The sequence below is a fragment of the Spea bombifrons genome, chromosome 5 (genome assembly GCF_027358695.1).
Source record: "Spea bombifrons isolate aSpeBom1 chromosome 5, aSpeBom1.2.pri, whole genome shotgun sequence".
In the NCBI taxonomy this organism is placed as follows: domain Eukaryota; kingdom Metazoa; phylum Chordata; class Amphibia; order Anura; family Pelobatidae; genus Spea; species Spea bombifrons.
The window spans coordinates 15733798-15755198 of NC_071091.1; the positions used below are offsets into that span (position 1 = coordinate 15733798).

Consider the following 21401-nt stretch of genomic DNA (forward strand, 5'->3'; position numbering starts at 1 on the left):
AAAAAGGGATTATGGTCTGGCATTGTCGGCTGATTATGCGTATCCTCACTTTCTCCGTACCGACTGGACCTTGTGGACCCGTAGCCCCGTACAGTGGAAGTTGAGGCTTCTGCTGGCACGCTCCTGGGACGCAAAGGCTCCAAGTGCAGAGTAACCACACTGGTTTTCCTCACGATAGATATATATGTCTGTGTGTAATGTATATGCTTTACGTGTAAAATGCTGCCCTGCTGTATATGGGATGTAATTTATTACATTTAGTGAGTTTATCCATCCCACATACTGCACTTCACACGTGCTAGTCAACGAGACATGCGATAATACATCAGTTTACGGTAAGGAACATCAATCCCAAAGACATCCAAAGCAAGACCTCCACTAAGCAATGCACAGATTGCTGCCACAATTAAAGACGCATATATCTCTAATTTTATCTACATGTACTTCTGGTTTATACTGGCTCTGGCTGTCATCATCTGCATCTACTCTGTCGTACAAGAATGTTGGATAATGCTCTGCTTCATGAAGCACTACCCACTCCATCCATTTCTCTCCTAGTCCCCAAATGTTTTGCCATGGTGGACAACACTACCACGCAGTGTCACAGTTCCACTTCCACATGAACATCGTCTCATTGCTCTGTTTAATTTACTGATCATGTATCTGATCCCAGTTTTCTCTTTTGTATGTTTCAGTAGGTAGGATCTACTAGTGCTAGTTAGGAGATCTTTTCTTCATTCTTGGTTAAGTGTGTCTATGTGCTTCAGTACCGTGGTAAATCGTTGATGACAATACGATAATGTACTAGATAAGATTGCTGTTTGCAGCAGCTAACATGACTTTACGAAAGTATTTTGAAATCATAAATTCAGGGATCAACTGTACGTTGCCAAAAAAATCTATGTCAATTGCAACTGATAACAGTAAAAAATGTTGTTATTCTAAAGCAAAGAAATACTTTTCATGCAAATAGTGTATATTGTCTGTTTTTTGTTTGTTTGTTCTTCCGTATCACTTGTCAGCTTTTACATTTAGCCCAAACGTGATATTTATGAGCTGTTTCAGACAAAACCCTCTTAATTTTATTCTCGATCGTAGGAAACTAACACGTTTTTCTTTCTTGTTCACAGCTTTGAAGAAGGATGAGAACACTATAGAAGAGGTAAGCAATGTTGACTCTATATTTATTGGTGTTGGGTCCTATGTTCAGCTGTGAAAAAGTCAGTCTAAATCTGGAAATTTTTTATTTTATTATTGAGTTTGTTACTTCTTTGTCATTATAACACATTTGTTGAATTTCTAAATTATTTTATAAAATGTATTTAATTTTGATGTCCCGGTGTCATCAAGTAGACCTAGTCATACATAGATTTTAAACAATGACCCAAGGGCATCTTTTAAATATGTTTCAGTCGTCAAAAACAAGCCTGATATTAAATAGGAAAATAAAAATGTTTGTGTTTTTATGGTATTTGTAATAAAAGATTTTGTGTGTGAGGTTTTGGGCACATTGGCTGTAATCTAATACCTCTTAGCAGAAAATATGTTTATGTATTTTTACAAAAGGTTTAAAAAAAATTAATTTAAATAAATAAAAAAATGTAAACTTAAATCACGATGCAACGTAAGATTAATTTTTATTAGTGTTAACCCATTAAATAGAGGAACAATTGCATTCTTTAATATATTTTTTTACTTATTTAATGCATAAAGAATCATACTTCCAGACTAACGTGATAAGGATTCTGTTACACCATCTCTAGTCTCTATCATTAGCAAAATATTGTTAAGAGAAATTGTTACATCTCCACCTCTCGTACTTTTCACAGCTTAAGTATTGTGAACGGATTTCTATGGCCTTTAACGCTTCACACATTATATGCACGTTTTTACATCTTAGGCACACCTGAGAATATTGTCACCTTTTATCTTGCGACATGTTATCGCAGGATTTGTTTGCAACAATAGTGTTAACCACAATACCCCGCTTCTGCTTTCTTACAAATAAATAAAAATCAAAAGTGGTGCAATCATTATGATTATTGGGCCATAACAGGCATGGGGAATGACTCAATGTACTTGTTCACTATAACTTGATTTATTATTTATTTTATTGGATGATGCCAGTAGTTGATACTATGATCTTTACCAGGAATCCCATTACAGCCCTGACCATTCCAGGTTAAGTCATTGTCATCCAAATATTTATGAGAGATTTGTGCCAATGTAGCTTAAATTTTGTATACGGACAGAATAAGCCCCAGAGGAATTTAGAATATATAATCTCATTGCGTTGATGGTTTTTTTAACTCAAATTCTGTTTATCAATCTTTACATTTAATGAAGTAGACTGAGATCTGATTTTAAAAAACTGTCAAACTAGCCCATCCAGCCAGTGCGGTTGTAAAGGCATGGAAATGGTCGCAGGCTTTTAGTTAATAAAGAGTGTAGAGACGGCATGCTTTGGTTTAAAGCCACGGTGATTATTTAGGGCAGGCATGTCCAAAGTCCGGCCCGCGGGCCAATTGCGGCCCGCGTTCCGGACTGATGCGGCCCCCAAGTGAGCCACGGGACTTGGCGTCATCAGCCGGCGCAGGGAGAAGGAAAGCGCGAGATCTGGGCTTTCCTTCTCCCTGCGCCGGCACACACAGCCACACACAGCCACACAGCGGTGGGCGCGGCTTCAGTGTTGTGTGCCGGGATCTGACAACAAACCCCGGCGCACAACAGCTGTTGCCGCGCGGATCGCAAGGGAGCAGTATCGGAGGTATTTACCGGACATCCGGCTTAAAATCACTCAAGGGAGCCGGATGTCCGGTAAAGACCTCCGATACTGCTCCCTTGCGATCCGCTCGGCAACAGCTGTTGTGCGCCGGGGTTTGTTGTCAGAAACCGGCGCACAACACTGAAGCCGCGCCCACCGCTGTCCGTGCCCTCTGAACCCCGTGGCCTCGGAAGAAGAAGGAAGAACTGAAGAAGAAGAGGAGCGAAGAGCAGGAAAAGGAGCTGTAAGGAGAAAAGAGGAAAGGTAGGAAAGCATACAGTGAGAGTGGATTGGTGTATGTGTGTGGATTGGTGTATGTGTGTGGATTGGTGTATGTGTGTGGATTGGTGTATATGTGTGGATTAGTGTATATGTGTGGATTAGTGTATATGTGTGGATTGGTATGTGTGTGGATTGGTATGTGTGTGGATTGGTATGTGTGTGGATTGGTATATATGTGTGGATTGGTATATATGTGTGGATTAGTGTATATGTGTGGATTGGTATGTGTGGATTGGTGTATGTGTGTGGATTGGTGTATATGTGTGGATTGGTATATATGTGTGGATTAGTGTATATGTGTGGATTGGTGTATGTGTGTGGATTGGTGTATGTGTGTGGATTAGTATATGTGTGGATTGGTGTGTGTGTGGATTGGTATGCGTGTGGATTGGTATGCGTGTGGATTGGTATGCGTGTGGATTGGTATGCGTGTGGATTGTGTATATGTGTGTGGATTGGTATGTGTGTGGATTGGTATGTGTGTGGATTGGTGTATGTGTGTGGATTGGTGTATGTGTGTGGATTGGTGTATGTGTGTGGATTGGTGTATGCGTGTGGATTGGTATGCGTGTGGATTGGTGTGTGTGTGGATTGGTGTATGCGTGTGGATTGGTGTATGTGTGTGTGGATTGGTGTATGTGTGTGTGGATTGGTGTATGTGTGTGTGGATTGGTGTATGTGTGTGTGGATTGGTGTATGTGTGTGGATTGGTGTATGTGTGTGTGGATTGGTGTGTGTGTGTGGATTGGTGTATGTGTGTGGATTGGTGTATGTGTGTGGATTGGTGTATGTGTGTGGATTGGTGTGTGTGTGTGGATTGGTGTGTGTGTGTGGATTGGTGTGTGTGTGTGGATTGGTGTGTGTGTGTGGATTGGTGTATGTGTGTGGATTGGTATGCGTGTGGATTGGTATGCGTGTGGATTGGTATGCGTGTGGATTGGTATGCGTGTGGATTGGTATGCGTGTGGATTGGTGTATGTGTGTGGATTGGTGTATGTGTGTGGATTGGTGTATGTGTGTGGATTGGTGTATGCGTGTGGATTGGTGTATGCGTGTGGATTGGTGTATGCGTGTGGATTGGTGTATGTGTGTGGATTGGTGTATGTGTGTGGATTGGTGTATGTGTGTGGATTGGTATGTGTGTGTGGATTGGTATGTGTGTGTGGATTGGTATGTGTGTGTGGATTGGTGTATGTGTGTGGATTGGTGTATGTGTGTGGATTGGTGTATGTGTGTGGATTGGTGTATGTGTGTGGATTGGTGTGTGTGGATTGGTGTATGTGTGTGGATTAGTATATGTGTGGATTGGTGTGTGTGTGGATTGGTATGCGTGTGGATTGGTATATGTGTGGATTGGTGTGTGTGTGGATTGGTGTATGTGTGTGGATTGGTGTATGTGTGTGGATTGATGTATGTGTGTGGATTGGTATGTGTGTGTGGATTGGTATGTGTGTGTGGATTGGTATGTGTGTGTGGATTGGTGTGTGTGTGTGGATTGGTGTATGTGTGTGGATTGGTGTATGTGTGTGGATTGGTGTATGTGTGTGGATTGGTATGCGTGTGGATTGGTAAATGTGTGAGAGTGATGGGTGTTATGCTGTACCATTTCCAATGTATTTTTCATTATATAATTATGCTCTAAAGTACATCATAACTCCCATCACTCTATACTGTTCTATACAGTGGCAGAGCTGGGAGACAGAGGCCTTGCACCCCCACCGCAGGACTCCTGAAAGGTAAGTGAACTTCAAAGAGGGAGAGGGTAGATAGTTAGGAGGGGTAGATAGGGAGAAGGGAGTGAGAAGGGGTAGATAGGGCAGAAGGGAGCGAGAAGGGGTAGATAAGGCAATCATACTCCTATCAAGCCAAGTCTGCGACTGCCTCCTGGAATCTGGGTATGCCTGGGCATGATAGGAATGTGATTGCTGTTAACAATTATATTTATATAATTAAATTATTATATATAAAAAAATTATATATATATATTGTTATTTAATTGTTTTGTCCTATTTTGGTGTGTTACTTACTTTTTTTTATGGTGTGTGTGGGGGGTCATATTCAGTTTCGGCCAGGTAGTTTTAAAGTGTGTGTGGGGGGGGTGCCACATACAGGATCCGCCCTGGGTGCCAAATACTCTAGGTACGCCCCTGCCCTCCCCTACACAATTTCTTCATCAGATGCCCTTGTGGCTGTGTGTGCCGGCGCAGGGAGAAGGAAAGCCCAAATCTTGCGATCTCGGACGTCGCTAGATTTGGGCTTTCCTTCTCCCTGCGCCGGCACACACAGCCACAAGGGCATCTGATGAAGAAATTGTAGGCAGTGGCGGAACTACCGGGGTCGCGACTGCGACCGGGCCCTGGAGTTCTGCCAGTCAGGGGGGCCCAAGGGGTGCTGAGCGGTTGCTGAAAAAGGAGAGTGAGAAAGGGATAGATGTGGTATGCCGTTTTCAATAAACGTTGCATAAAATAGTTAATTTGCATTTCATTTTAATGGTTCAGAAAATGTCAGGCAAAATGGTCGGCCCTCGCACATGTTCACCTCATCAAATCTGGCACTCTTCGAAAAAAGTTTGGACATGCCTGATTTAGGGGTATCCTACAGAGGAATACCTAAATTACCGTACATTTTCTCTCCGTTTAAAGTCCCTGCAAGGAATCGCTACCTTTCACTAAAAAGTACAACTTTATATTTAAATTCTAATAGTAATTTTTTTATTTTTCATCTCTGTATATCAATGCATTGAAACGGTCCTTAGAATGTGCCTGGTAGCTAACCTTCTAAATAAATACATGATCAGTCCCTTAAAATGTTATTTGTCTGGGGCCATCAGAGACTGGATTTTGACACCCCGGTCTAGAGCAACAGCAAATTTAAAAAACAAGGAAGTTTACCGTTTTCAGGAATAATCTGTTTCCTCCGGCCTTATGTGTGCGCTTGACATGACTTTTCTTTCCAGATGGTGAATAATGAGTTAAACGTACAATGTAAATGCAATAAACCTGTATCACCAAGGCTTACATCACTTACAGGTTAATATAAAGGATCTCTCGCATTATTCTACAGTTTTTGCTTTTACTTTCACTGATGTAGGGCTTACTTTTCTTACTTTTGCCACTCAAAGGGTTAACCGAGACGGCTTGGAGGCCGATACATGACACAAGTGCCATCTCTTATATGCTCCATGTCACACAGGGCAGCCGCCTGCCAGTCAAATACTATTCAACATTCATATCCTATATAGAAGCACGAAATAAGCTTGACAAGGTTTTGAAGGGAGATATTGACAGTTTAAAGCCACAACACGGCTCGGAAATAAATGCCGCACTTCACCAATTGTGTGGAAACAATCAGAAGATCTCTAGCAGATAACAAACATTAATGAAGGTCAAGTCTTCCTCCCAGCGGCGGCTGTTCTTCATACCGGCAGAATTATGTTGTCAATATGGAAATATCTTACATCTAGATGGAGAATATATTTGAATTTAAATCTGTATCTGTTTCCTAGACTTATAACAGAAATTCTATAAATAATTGACAGTACAGTTTAGCAATTTTCTTTTCGTTTTTAAAGGGGGAAATCCAATGAGAAAAGATTCTTTGGGTTTATATACACTAATGTATGTAGCAGCAGAGAGAAATGGGGGTTGATCCTATAAACTTTGTGTATCCGTAGATCTTGAGGTTGGCATTATAGGCAGTCGTAATACTGAGCTGGTTCTCAATAGCCGTGCAAAAAATGTCCTATTTACGTCCAGCATTAATTGTATTTTTATTCATGTGTCCTCCATTTGGGGCCCAAGGCACTCCAATGTGCATTTAATTATACATATATTCAAAGACTGGAATATCCCTTTTTGAAAGGCCAGCAATTAATTTCAGCCTCCTAAACCACTCGCACTTTCAAGGTCCAATTTTTTACATTTTTTTTTTTTCCCCGACAAAAAAAATTGATTACTTCTTGTAATTTTTTTTTGGCTAGATATTATACCATGTTCCTTTATAGATCTAATGTTTACTATTTTCATCTACTTGAAGCCGCTCACAATCAAGTAAAACATTTTGGCAGAGTTCCATTTTGAATAACAGCCATCGTTATTTGACAGTGAAGTATGGAATATCCATAATGTGTTCCTCTAAGTAATATTACATTTTGTCTCAATGTCATTGTGGTGAATTGTAAAATGCAGAGGAAATGCTGATTTTATCCCAGCAGCATTACACCGCAACTATAGAAATGAAAGAGACGGTTTCCCGAACGTTGTGTTCTTTCCTGAGATAGGGCATGCAGAAAGGTCGGCGGATACCCTACGAGGAGTTCTTGAGTGTTATGATCTTATATGTAATGCCAGCCATCTTAATATTTGAAGAATAGACCCCTATGCAACTTCTGAACTTATGTTCTTTGAAATGTCAGAAATGGAGAGGGTGGATTTGGGGGAATGTTTGGGACGTGGTGGCACACAAGCAAAGGCTTGCCCAGACACTGTGCATAAAGCCCTTCATGTACCTATAACCGTGAATTGATAATGAGGTAGTTTTGGAGCAGGATTTGTGTTAAAGATCTTGAGGACTTTACTCTTGAAACTTATAAAGGCTAAAACAGATTTGCTTACTGTTGTAATCTGTGGTGGACACTTTGAACGTCAACAAGACTTGTAATATTTTAAACTTGATTATACACTAAATTCCCATTGAATCCAATATCCAAGAGGACTATTGAGGTTTGTGTGCTATAAATATTAAATACTAGCTAGAGGGAGTCTCATAAAATAGGGCCCTTTGAATGAGTTGTGCCATGTTGCACTTGAATCTATTGGCACGCTATCGTTTGTGGCGGGTTAAGATGACATTTGTGTTGGTGCCCCATTTAAGGAATCATTTATTTTAGGTTGTTTGGTTTTGATGGACGTTTGGGACAAGTCCAACAATCTTCCAAATAACTTTTTGCAGAGAATTAATAGCTTAGTAGACGGTGAATACACCGTAGTGTCTAATACTGACAATAGGCAAAATTCTATATCATCATCAAATAGAGCAGCCCTTACCGAACACTCTGTTGCTAAACAATTCTATCGTATATTTTAACATCAATTTACTGATTAAGAATTTCTTTATTGACCTTTCCGGAGATGTGTAGTAATGATGCATAAAGTATATTAACTAAGCTTATTTCATGCTTTGTAGTCTCGTGAAATCAATCTAACTTTTTGGTTTCCCTGATGCTTGATAAAAAGGTCATGGATAATAATAATCCTACTGAGGAAATAAGATGGCCATTTTTTTAGAAAACAGCCCTATACTTTTTTTTTATTTTTATCTAAAAGTATCGAGATGTATGTGTTCTAGCGGTGTTATTGTAGCCATATCTGCTAGAGAAACTTTTATCATACCGCCTCTGGTAAACAATAGAATGCCTCATTGTTAATCACCCAGCCGGGCACTCTGACTAATCAAAGTCCATGCAGGAACGGACTCATTAGCATTGCCGTAAAGAGTCGTCTCAGTGTGGTGATTGTGCAGGGAAAATGATCCAACGTACCGCATGACTGACAACAATGGCAGCCTTCAGGTCTGCAGATAAAGGAAGTTAATCAGAACAAAATTAGATAAACCCAGGTTTTTGACAGTGCTGGCCTGCATCATTGTGTACAGCACTGGATCTTACGCTCAAGGAGATAAAAGATCCATGGGGCATCCTCTTTAATCACGGCATGTCTAGTTGGCCGACTGTAATGATAACTCCGTCTTATGCTTGTGATTTTGCAGTTGTTTCCTTTCTATATTCATCTCAGGTATCAAAAGTTGGCCCGTTGTGTTTAAAAGGAACAATCAACTAGCTTTAAACATTGTTATAACTTGATGGTAGGTCTGTTTTCTATCAATTCAGGTTTAATCGTTATAGAGATATTTGGTTTAAAGGGCACTCTTACCTCAGTAAAGCCAAGTCCTTTGGTGGTTGAGTACAAATTGATTCTCCTGCACGGATCATAATTGACTCCTAAGCTTGTTAGATTTCTGCATGGGGAAGAGTAATTTAATGGGAAGGAATAATCGCATAGTCCCATTTGAGAGTTTGGTTGAAAAAAAAGGCTCTCGCTAGGAAAGAGATTTGATAGCTTTTTTGTATTATGAAGCATGTATTGTTTGTTTTAATATAATCTCCATTACATGCATTTATACAACGTGCGTGTCTTATCTATCTGTCATATATATATATATATACACACACACACACACTTTGCATATGTTTGAGAATTTAAATATCCCTTTAAATCTACCTGTAAAATCCTCTCTAACACTAAATTTCCTATTTTGTGCACCGGTTAATGAAATAATAATATATTCTGATATAACGCAAACGTGTAATGATTAAAAAAGTAATTATTGGGGTTATTCATCCCCAGATGTAAAGCTTGTAAATAATTTGTGTGATTTTAATAGAGTTCTCTGAGACTGGCGTTCCATTCATAAATAAAAATGAAGTGTGCCCCGAGGCATTGGTTGGATTAGCCATGCTTTGAAAGGCATACAGTAAAATACATTGAATGGCTATTCATTGTGAAAATCTCGAGTACTGGAGGGTATGACCCTTGACTCCTGTCTTAATACATCTTCCTGGATGTTAATCATGCGACGTTTCTTGATGTATGATTGCACCAAGGTGAAATATTTTTCCACGGTGTATTTATACGTTAAGCCATTACAGATCAACACAGATATCGCGGTCTGGCAAGAACCTGAAGGTTGCAGGATAATCGACTGAATTTCAATATCAATCGTTTAGTGGGGTAAGGGTTTCTCTATCCTGATTAATGCCATTGTACCCAACCAATAAATATGATTTGGACGTTTTGAATGACCCTCTTCCATCCCTTTGATGTTTTCCAGTGTCTTCATGCAGTTGATAGAAGTCCTTGGGATATTTTCAGGAATGATTGAAAAAATAGTAGGCAATTGCACGTCAAAAATCATGAAAAGGAAAGATGTTAAGTCCTGCTACTATTGGGATCGATCCCCTATGACCCAAAACGTATTATCAAAAAATATACCATGCACACTCAATACAATTAACGTTTATTCAGCCAATGTTTTCACCATATTGACCTCCATTGGGACAAAAAAAATGCAATGTGGCTATAACATTGGCTGAATAAACCTCACGTTAATTGGATTGGGTATTATTATTTAGAAGAATGAAATCTGAAGGAGCGCCCATCTCTTATATATGGTGCCTACAGTTGAATTATTTTTTCACCCTAGCATACTCCCTTTAATTTTTATAATATCTTTAATAAATGAATAATATTTAAATAAAAAAGGGAAGACCCTAACACTTAAAATTAAGTAATCTTATTTAATTATTACACCGGCTAATGACGGGCACTAAGTGATATGAGAGGTATCTTTTCAACACTGAAAATACAGTGTGTGGTTCTATTCAATATTGCCATAAACTATTGAGAATCGGGCTAACCTCCGTTATAGTATACTTTCTTATTTCGTTATTTCTAAATCTGAATACGGCAACAGAACAGATCGAAAAGCCTTCTGGCAAGAATAATTAAACATTTATAAAGTTAACTATTCCTAGCAGATGGTTTGGGCAAATTTAAAGGTTATGAGGTAGGACCAGATGTTTGCCAATTAATTGGTATGTTATTTCCTGCTAATACATACCGAGGAAAAGGTTCATTTAGAATCACAAGTGAATTTCGAGATCTTAAGAAAAGGTTGGCTCCCCATACCTTGACATACTTATCACGTACGCGATGTAACGTTACAAAAGGACACATCTTTCATGTAATGTAACATCCGTGTGCGTTACTGAATGGGTCCCTCCAAGGAGAACGCTGCGGGTCACAGTAACCGTTATCGGGAAGATTCAGAATGCAGCAGAACCTGTTAAGAATGATTTTTTTTCCCGCTTAAATCTGGTAGAGTCTTGGAATAAAGCAGTTGTATCCTTCTCTGGCATATTTGTGTTATACGTTAGCTTTTATCGGTATTCTGGAACACCAGTGAGTCTTTTTTCCCCAGTAACTTTACATTCGTTTTTTCATAAATTTCAAATGCCAGTAGTGTTTTAATAAACCTGAAATCATTTTTTTCCCGCCCTGATTAAAACAGAGGCGTTTTGTGTCACAAATTAGTTTGTGTGATTATATCTTCTGAATGCTCTTTTCCAAAATTCTTATTATTTTATTAAAAACAAACTGCGCAGTAAATTCTGTAGGAACTTGTGTGGCTTCTGGTGTATAAATGGATTTCTTTTTCAGTATTAAAGAGCCACTCCAGCCGTCATATGCACTTTAATGTGAATGATAGCTGAATATTCTCTATAAATTGGCATAGTGTCCTATCCCCTCCCTTGTTTACATTACATTTATTTATATAGTGCCAGCAGATTCCATAGCGCTTTACAATCCGAGTTGGTAAGATACAAACTGGTACAAAAGGAGAAAGAGGGCCTTTCTCTTGTGAGCTTACAACCTAGTAGGTGGTTGAGAGGGAACTTAAAAGTTAGGAGAGGACTGCTTGGATAGGGATGAGTTGATTGAGTCGAGGTTGTTGGTCGTTCAGATCTCTTGATTAGGATGCTGGGTGAGCAAAGGTTTTACACTTCTCCAAAGCGGTGGGTTTCCAGAGAGCTTTTGAAAGTCGCGTACGAGGGGAGAAAGTCTGACAGAACAGGGAAGTGAATTCCAGAGAAGGGGTACGGCGCGGGTGAAATCTCGAATAGAATAGTGGGAAGAGACAAGTCATGGGAGGAATGAAGAGGGTGGATGGAGGAAAGAGATGTAAAGGGGTGCAGAGTTAAGGGCAGGAGTTTGAATTTGATTCTGAGGGGTATGGGGAGTCAGTGGAATGATTGGCAAAGATGAGCAGCAGATGTGGAAACGTGACAAAGAAAATGTAGTCTAGCTCTGCAGTGTTGAGGACGGATTTGAGTGGTTTGAGGTGGGATGGTCTGGTGGAGACCAGATAGTAGAGAGCTGCAATAATCCAGGCGGGATATCACAAGGCAGTGGATTAGTAATTTGGTTTCTTGTGTGAGGAATGGGTGGATTCAGGAGATGTTTTTCAGATGAAGGCAGCAGGATTTGGTGAGGGACTGGATGTGAGCGATGAGGGAGAGAGCAGAGTCAAGTGTGACACCAAGGCAGCAAATTTATTTACCATATGGGAGATGTGTTTGGCCAAATACATCTCCTGCCACATTTATTACAAAATTAAAACCAGATGTTTAGCTAGAGACGTGGATACGAAATATACATTTTTCTTGTAATAACACTACAGATCGTGTTACATTGCTGTCCCTCATAAGCAACATAAAGTATACTGGGCATATGCCACACAGAGCCGTACGCTTTGCTTACCGTTAGCTCACAGTTTTCTGATGAAAGCCAAGCTCTAAATGGATTTTCATGCATGAATACAGCGGGCTGAATGGCTTACTCAGTGAACACTTTTGCCGTAATTGATTCCTCTCGCTGTTTAACTAGATGATTTTCCGCGCAGCAGAGGTACATTTTAAATAATATTGCAAAGGGAATTTATGCGGAGAATTGTCTGACCATTTTAGATGAATTGCATTTATAAAGTAAAGGTTTATTTACCTTTTAAAGCATAATTTGTCTGATATTTTTGCTTATATGGATGATTACAGGTATATTATGTTGGCCTCCTAAATAGGTTAGCTAGTGCAGAGATTAAGCTGTATAGCCAAAGCATAGTAAAATTGGATTCAGTGGATTTAGTCGATTCAGTGTAGGCAACCCAATTAACATTTAAAGGGGTGGTCATGCCCAGCTATTTTTTCCCCTTGTCTGGGGATCATATAGAATTAATGTGTGTGTATATTCTTTGGAGGCCCCATTGAGTTAAGGCTTCATAGTGGCAGGGATCAGGAATGAGTCCTGCCATGGCTTTCCCATTCTATTGGCTTTCTATCCTGTATGGTAGGCTAACATGTCATCACACTGTATCATTTAGGCTGTCTGGAAGCCTGACCTGATAACCCTTCCCTACTGCTTTCAGTACTTTTGAGACTGTTCAGGTGGCCAGTATAATACTGTTGCATGCAGTTGCCTGCTGGATATATATATATACATATATTAGCAACTAGCCACATCTTTGTGATTTTTGTACCATAGGGCTTAGAGTGCCAGTTTGATCCTGCTATATAGGGTAGAGCAAAGTTGCTCAGCCGTCTGGCACTTTGGAAATTTTGTTCAAAGAGTTGGCAGCTTCTATCTGTGTTTAAGGTGTACCAGATATTTTAGATAAATCTTCTGGGCCAGAACGAAGATCTGTGAACTAAATGTTAAACTTTAACCAAAAAACGACATGAATCCTACCTATATTGGTATACACTGAAATAAAATCCAAAGATAGTGTGGCTATAAGATACTGGGGCAGTCCCCGAACTAATGAAGATAGGATATTAGCATAGATCTCTAGTCTCCTAGGCATCTGCAGAGGTAGAAACAAGACCTGCTATCCCGTCCCTGTCTTGCCCATTCATTAAGATAATGGACTGCAGCTAATCGAACCAAATTGAACCAAAATGTTCCTGATCCGTATTTCTACATAGTTCTATCTACTGTGCCTTCAGGGGAGGTCCATACAAAGTGTGGGCAGCAGGCAGTGACCCTAAATTACCTGCAATGTAACCTGATTGGAAGTAACATACACGCCTCCGATTGCTGCATAAATCAATACAATGGAACAGGACATTACGCACACAGGTGAGCCATTGCTTGCATGATTACAACTAAGGGTTAAGCATATTCATAAATCTGCATGCTAACCTTTAAAATATTTAGAAGCCAAAAATGTGTTTTTATCTTTTTTTTATTTTTATTTTTTTTACCCCATTTATGTCTAGGTTCATAATTTTTTTTTTTTTTTTATTTTTTTTTCCCATTCCTAAATCTCTTAACTTGAATAAAAAAAAAATGCAAAGTTGCGCTTGAACACTTGGAGAGAACTCATGATTTCCTTACAGGTTAATGAGTTTGCTAGATTATATTGACGCTGATTTGTAGGCACAGTATTAGCTGCGGAGGATCCTTACAGCGCCAAACAGGAATCTGTAGTTACAGGGTCACTGGTCTCTGCGGGATGTGCTCTTTCCAAGTCCAAGCATCCTGTAGGCAGCACAGAGTTTGCTCTCTGTAATTAAGAGGAGTGTGTCAGAGCGTGTGGCTTGGAGCCAGCGCCTTATACAACATTGTTGAAGATTAAAGAGCTGTCAAGTGATTCTTACAAGTTACAGTTGTGTTACCACAACAAATATTATGATAACTGTGACTGTAACTTAATTAAAAGGCTTACAACAACCTTGTGTTTAAAGAGAAAGCAGTTGTAGAATGTTAGACTTTTCACGTGAATAATAAGCACTTTTAATATTATCAACCCTTAAAATTGTTTCCATGAGGAGGAAGAAGCAGTGCTTTGGTAAGTGCCTCTTCATTCAATGCTGATTTATTCTGTTACAGTCATGAAGGCCGCTTTCTGTCACATGTGAGTCATGTCACTAATATGCTGAGCTTGTGCACGGTCCTCATGAGCCATGATCTGCATTAACCTAGCATGACCCTGTGAAAATCTGCATTTAGTCAGACACAAATTGTACATCTTTACAACCCAATTTTCCATGGATATTTGTATTTATCAGGGCATCTCCATAAGGCAAGTGGCTTGGTTGGGGATATCTGCACCCAGCCCACCAAGCAGGGATGCACCTGGCAGCCTGATTGCCCAGTAAGGTGATCTGCCCTCATTTTTTACTGTCCCCCTGGACCCACCATCCAGAATATGTCACTGTTTATTGGTGGCTGGTGCATGTATTCTTGCTGTATGGCAAGTTATTTACATAAATGAAACTACCGCTCACAATCTACCTAAGGTTGTAGTTGAGTGGCTTTCAGAGAGAAATATGCGCTCATGCTTGTGTGGACTATGTCATCTTATGTTCCCATGGCCCACTTTGGATACTGTTTTTTGGGTTATTCATGATAAACTTCCTTCTAGATTATGTAACTTAAAAATGATTCATCTAACTATGTGGTGACTGAACATTGACAAACTAGCACATATGTGATTCCCATGCCCTATATTGACTTCAGTAGGAGATAGTTTTCCTTTGACATGGAGCGCTACTGACCATGTGCTTGACGTATGCTTCCTGCTTTCAGTACTGACAGCCAGTGGGATATGTGACAGAAGTTTTCAAACTCCAATAACTAAAGAATGCAACTTGAATACAGTGCAAACAAAAAAAGAATATTGGCAATGACTATACCGTTTTAAGCAGAAATAGAGAAATTTCATAACACTGTTTTATATAGTATTTGGCGTAATCATGATGGTATGCAATATTTCCAAGTGAGTGGAAGTGGTTGTGCTGATTTGAGATGTCTCCAACGCCAATCTGCAGCTCGCTAGAGTGCCAAAAATAAACGTCTCTAAAGATCTTGCCAAGTCTGGGAGCAAATCCAGGTCCCGCATGTACTCTTATCCACTTCCAAAATGGGGCTTCCATGGAGACATCTTTTGCAAGTAATAAGGAAACACGAGGGTCAGCGCAAGTCATAAAGAAAAAGAAGCCCTAAATGGTTATATTTTATTTAGAATGTTTGCTAAACATTCAGTCCCACTGTTCTTGTAATTCCACAATGCTGTTTGTATGATATATAATCTTGCTTGTGCCCTTAAGCTCAGCAGGTCTTTAGAGTTAAAATGCGTAACACGGCAGGACCCCGGTTGCATTTATTTGGCAAGTGTGAAGCCCTAACTTTATTTGTAGACCTTACTTGACACTGTTTCATAAAATATACATTATATATGTTAATTTCTAATGTATATGTTGATTACAGCTGAATCTAGAGGACAACTAGTTATCTTACATAATGGACAGCCTTCTGTATATTAGTTGCCACTATCCAAACTTTCTTACACTACCACCTCTCCATTTCATGTTTTAGCGAGCGTATGACAATGTTATATTTCACTCTTTCACACCATTTATTGAAAACTAAAACAGTATTTTGTATTCCGGTACCGCAAGTTCACATAATCAAATGTATCCTTTCTCTTTTAAACTCGCTACTTCAAAGTCTGTTTCTTTTGGAAACCAAAATGCAACATTATCATGCTTTATGTAGCAGAAAGTTAATTCATAAAAATACACTTTTCTTGGAATTTTCCAAGATGGGTTCTCCAGATTTCTCCGTTTTTTTTTTTAATTATTTTTTTTATAAACTTTTTTTAGAAAAAGACCTTTGCTTAAGGAGCCACCTGTGAACAGAAGAAACTAACACTGTGTTAATCGGAAGAGAGAGGCTGAAAAAACAGCCATGCAAAAAATGTTTAGGTCGAGTATATGTGAGTGACATATACATAGAAATCCTTAGATTTTTTTTAAGGACTTGCGCACACACACACACACACACACACACACACACACACACACACACACACACACACACACTAGGAAGTGCATTTTTTTTAATATAAAGGTTAGATGGAGATGAAAGAGAGTGTGCTAACTGTACGGTATACAGAAGCAATCATTAAAGTAGGGGTTGGCAGACAGAGGCTATAGTTTATCTGTTAATGGACCATCATACAGATGTAGTCTGCATTATCGTATCGTTTGATGCAATGCTGGAGGCAATTTGGCACGTTACTGGTTCTGTGAATGGCTCTTGAAATCTATTTCTATTGATGGAACATAGTCCAGATGTCAAGGGAGATATTTTAATCTAAGCAGGGATCATCTGAAGAGCTTGGCTTGCAGTTAATGGGGAAGACCATGTTAATAAATAAATATTTCACAGAAAAGTTGCAGTAGAGCTGTCGGGTACACTCTGTGTATTGACCACTTTATATATTAACAAAATTAATTCTACACATTTTATTTGCACATTATTTGATATTATTATTACATTGTATAATTTGTGTATAGAGCAAACTTTTATTTTGGATTTGAATATAAAATATTTCTTATTTAAATTAACAAATATATCCATTAAAAGTAAAGGTTACAAGTTGGGAGTAGGTATGGGGATGGTATCCCTACTCGTTGTATCATTGTTACAAAACATTTTCTTTCTTGTGAATAACAAAGTACCCTTAGAGGATACCTTGTGTACATTTCATGTCTGATATTATTTATTCAGAATGCAATGGTCATCTGTTATCTGAGAACATTCCAAGAAAAGTGTATGGGTACTTAGACATAAGTCTAAGTGTGCGTTAAGGACCATGCATTTAACTATCTATATTTAGTTAGAGAATAAACAGAATGCAGCCTGCAAGTAACCATGGCCATCTATAACACAGGGTGAAAGGGACAGCTTCCCAAGGTCAAGCTTACCTTAGGGACTACAACAGGCATCCCGTGTTGGGTACATATGGAGTGTCACACTGTATGAAGGGTTGATCACTGTGGGTACCACTGGGTTAAGATTAAGGTTCCCGTTATAATTAAAGATTGCCCTTTGTGCAAAACATGTTGGGAAGACTTAATCTACTCATACATATCCATATATTATATAATTATATGTGATGAAGATGTACCGTTAATCTAGCCACTGTGGGGCAATAGGAAATGGTCAGGAGTTTGGGGCTTCATCCATCATCTGGACTGTTTTGTTAGAAACAGAGCACCTGTTGCTTTAAAAAGCAATACCCAAACTTTCCATCTTTTTTTATTAGCGTGGTGTGTCCAACTACATTTAATGCCTCACAAAGCATTAACAGAGATGACCTTCAAATACTGTTAAACAATGTTTGTCTTCTAATTTCCCTAGTGGGGAATGGATTTTATATGTATTAGCCATCTTTTTCTGTTTATTCTAAAAATCAGTTTCCTTAGTTACAAAGTTCAACGATTTAATCTAAATGACCTATGTGTCTTATTGGATTGGGAATTTTATTTTTGAATAATTTGGTATTTTGCCTGTATTTAGACATTTTATGCCAGTTCTAAAGGTTGAACTATATGGCCCTGGTATAAATAACAAAAATTGGTTTGATGCTTAGCGGCTACTAAATTTGGGTCAGACAGTATAGAACAGTATATATTTCCAATCAAAATCTTATCTGATGAACTGTAACTATGTAAAGATATTTTTTAAGGGTGGGTGTACTAAAAGAAAAGAGGTGACCTGATCTTGTGATCTAGTGGAATGTATGTCTCCTTATCCCTCCAGATTCCAAGTCCACTGGAAGTTGAACAGTCCCAGTCAAAAACTTGTAAAACACCCTTTAAAAAGAACAATGAATTAATTTTGTTAACTTGTGGCATTCATGTACTTGTACTATTCATTATAATCATACAGGGCACTCTGTGTGAAAAGCCCTGCTTCCCCAGGTCAGTTTCTTCTTACCCCAAGTAGAGGATCAGTGAGTGGTCATGCCCACACCCCACTCACAGCCTTCTTACTCCATGCCCAGTTTCATCCAACTAAATGCCTTTTGGACACCTGTCTCACCCTGGGATGGCTAGCGCCCCCTACTGTAGGGAGTTCTAGTGTATGTTTATTATATAGGTCATCTGTAACATTGCTGCGTTCAGGACTGAAACGTATTAACAGTGGCTATATAGATTTTACCCAAAGTCACAAACATATATATATATATATATATATATATATATATATATATAATCTATCGCTAAAACTATTGATTGAAAAAAGCTATAGGCAGTTTCAACGCTGCCAAGATTTGTTGTGAGATTCAATATGGGAATTATTTGATACAAATTTATTTAAATGCGCAGTTTATTTTTTTGTTCGTTTTTTGTAAACTTCTTAGAGTCACCAACACCTCTTTGAAGCAGCCTTTAAGATTTGTGGTCTTTCTAAGCGCAATATTTACTGCACAAAGATGTTTTGCAAATAAGGATTTCCGCACTGTTATCAGTTCAGTAAACAGAAGCGTTTGCATCTCCTGGGACGCCTGCCATGTAGGTCCAGCTGTGCAGGACTGAAACAGCTGACTCTGAAGAGAACCACTTGGCGGTGTTGATGGAAGAATGACATAGGCTGCTCTTTGCACTTCAATGTAAACAATCTGCTATTTCGGATAGGAAATTGGGGCTTAATTTACAGACAATTAGGAAATGCAGGCTAATATTACATAAAGAGAAGAATTAGAATCAATTATATACATCTCTTTTCCAAGCAATTGCTTTGATTTTTTCTTTTTTATTTTATATTTTTTTATATTTAATTTTAGGCCAGGTGGTAGGTTTCAGCAATTTGCCTTCTCAAAGAGCTGTTCCAATTGTAAATTTAGAAATGTTATTACTTTAGGGAATGAATAATTGCCACGTGACACAAAACCAACCATACTAATAGTGCTTTTTGTGGGATTGAACATTATTGAATAATAACCTGATATACTGTCTAGAGCACTTTTTCTCAAGTCCTTAATTTGAATCCTTAAGTGGGGGTCACTATAACAGTGTTGTGCTTTAGGTTGATAGCATCACTTTTAAGTGAAATGCCAGTTTGTTTTCACTGAATAAAAGCCATATAGAAAAACCAAAAACAGAAAAAAGCCACATAATTTGCTTTGTAAATTATTACCAGAGTTTAGAATTCATTCCTGTTTAGGTCAGTAAATTTCACTTCCATATCTTCCATTCTGCTTTTTTCTTTGTTGTACGGTAGGTAGATGCCATTAAACATGGAATACAGTGGTAAGAAAAAGTAAATTAAGCCTTTGGATAAGCCTGGTTTTCTGATCCACATCTATTTCACAAGTATAGACAAAACAACCGGCTTCAATTGTCTTTATTGAACACATCCAATAAACATTCACAGTGTTGGTGGAAAAAGTAAGTGAACCCTTGGATTTGACAACTGGTCCCAGTATGGTTCCTATAAGCAAACTGGAATGTTTTATGCAATTGAATTTTAAGTTGTAGACATCTACATTTAGGAGCACCTCCCAGCTTACCTACTTTTTATAGGCTCAGGAGGAGTCTCTCTTCTTGTGGTCCAGCATAGGCAGCGTGCTAGGGATTACTACTACTTGGGTTTCATTTTTACACTACAATTTATTTCTAATTAAAATTTTATTGGTGCTTATGATCAGTTGCATTGGAGAGTGTGGCTTTTCATCATGGCGAAATACAAATCATACAAATAGATGAAAAGGTAAAAACTTTTATTTAAAGAATACCCAGTCTGCCCTAAGAGCTTTAAAAAAAAACCAAAAAAAAAACAACAAGCACAAATTGATTATTTAGACATTGTCGTGGGGTGCAACTAGATAAAGAAAATGAACCACAATGTGTATATAGTAGATGTAGTCTTCCTTTAAGATGCACAGCAGTCATTTTATGTCCAATTAGCTGTCTATTTAGAGCATAAATATTAATGGCCTTGTCAAAATAAACATACTCATCATTAATTAACATTCTGGTAAGAGTGCTGGTTCAAGAATATATTGAGTTTTTTTTGATTTAAGTAAAATGGCTATATAATCCCACACCTGTTGCAGCTGCCTTTTCCCCTATGTGAAGTATATTAATAGGGTTTGTGTGATGATAGACATCTCTGCAGCATGTAGATGCTCAATTGAGATGTATAATCCCTGTACTACTTAAGTTATATTTACTAGAGGGATTCTGTGCTATGAAATGCTTCATGGTCGTTGCTCCTTAAAAATTTCTATTGAATGTCTACCAACTGTTTAAGCTGTGGGAAGTCTGATGGCTGAATAGAGAAGATACTTATTAACATATGGTGTTTGAGAGGGCCGTTAGAATTCAGAGGGCCGTGTTTATAAACATAATTAAAAAAGGGAAAGTAATGCTATATAAAGCTAGCTGGGCCAATGAGGGTTGGAGTGGAACACTTGACTTGGTCCTGCTCCTCATGTCTAAGGCTTTGTGTAAACCTGGAGGACTTCAGTGGGATGGCTCACGAAGTCTGGTTTGGCAGGTAAAAAGGCAGACTCAACCCAAACTCTAACTCTGTCTTAATTCTGATGACTCCTGGTAATTAACAAAAATGGTCCCTTTTGGTGCTGACGATTGCTTCACATGTAGAACTTGGTAAAAATAAAAAGGCCAAAATGAGCATAGATTTTTTTTGTTTATTTTAATAGCATTAATCCCAGCTGTGTATTTTTTGTGCTGAAGCTAAATTGTAACACTTATATTTTTATCACGGAAGCAAAATCAGCATTGGGAAAAATAGATTGGTGATGGTGTTTAATGCATATTTTAATACACAAAATTAGATTGATTTATTCACATGTTACACCATTAATTTGTGTCAGGAGTGCCAAGAAGCTAATATTTGATGCCATGTTTTTATGCATTAATTTGAGA

At 38.5% G+C, this 21401-nt stretch overlaps 1 protein-coding gene and 1 long non-coding RNA gene across 3 annotated transcripts in view; both read left to right on the plus strand.

Moving 5' to 3' along the window:
• Positions 1-21401, plus strand: part of CDK14 (cyclin dependent kinase 14) — a 202502-nt gene that overhangs the window by 12081 nt on the left and 169020 nt on the right. For both annotated transcript variants that reach the window (XM_053468070.1, XM_053468069.1), the window contains exon 2: positions 1131-1162. In XM_053468070.1, coding sequence (XP_053324045.1) covers positions 1131-1162 — 32 coding nt within the window. The remainder of the gene's footprint in view (positions 1-1130; positions 1163-21401) is intronic.
• Positions 6614-6957, plus strand: LOC128497873 (uncharacterized). The gene is made up of 2 exons (XR_008354347.1): positions 6614-6727; positions 6758-6957. It is a non-coding gene; the product is annotated as an uncharacterized LOC128497873 (long non-coding RNA).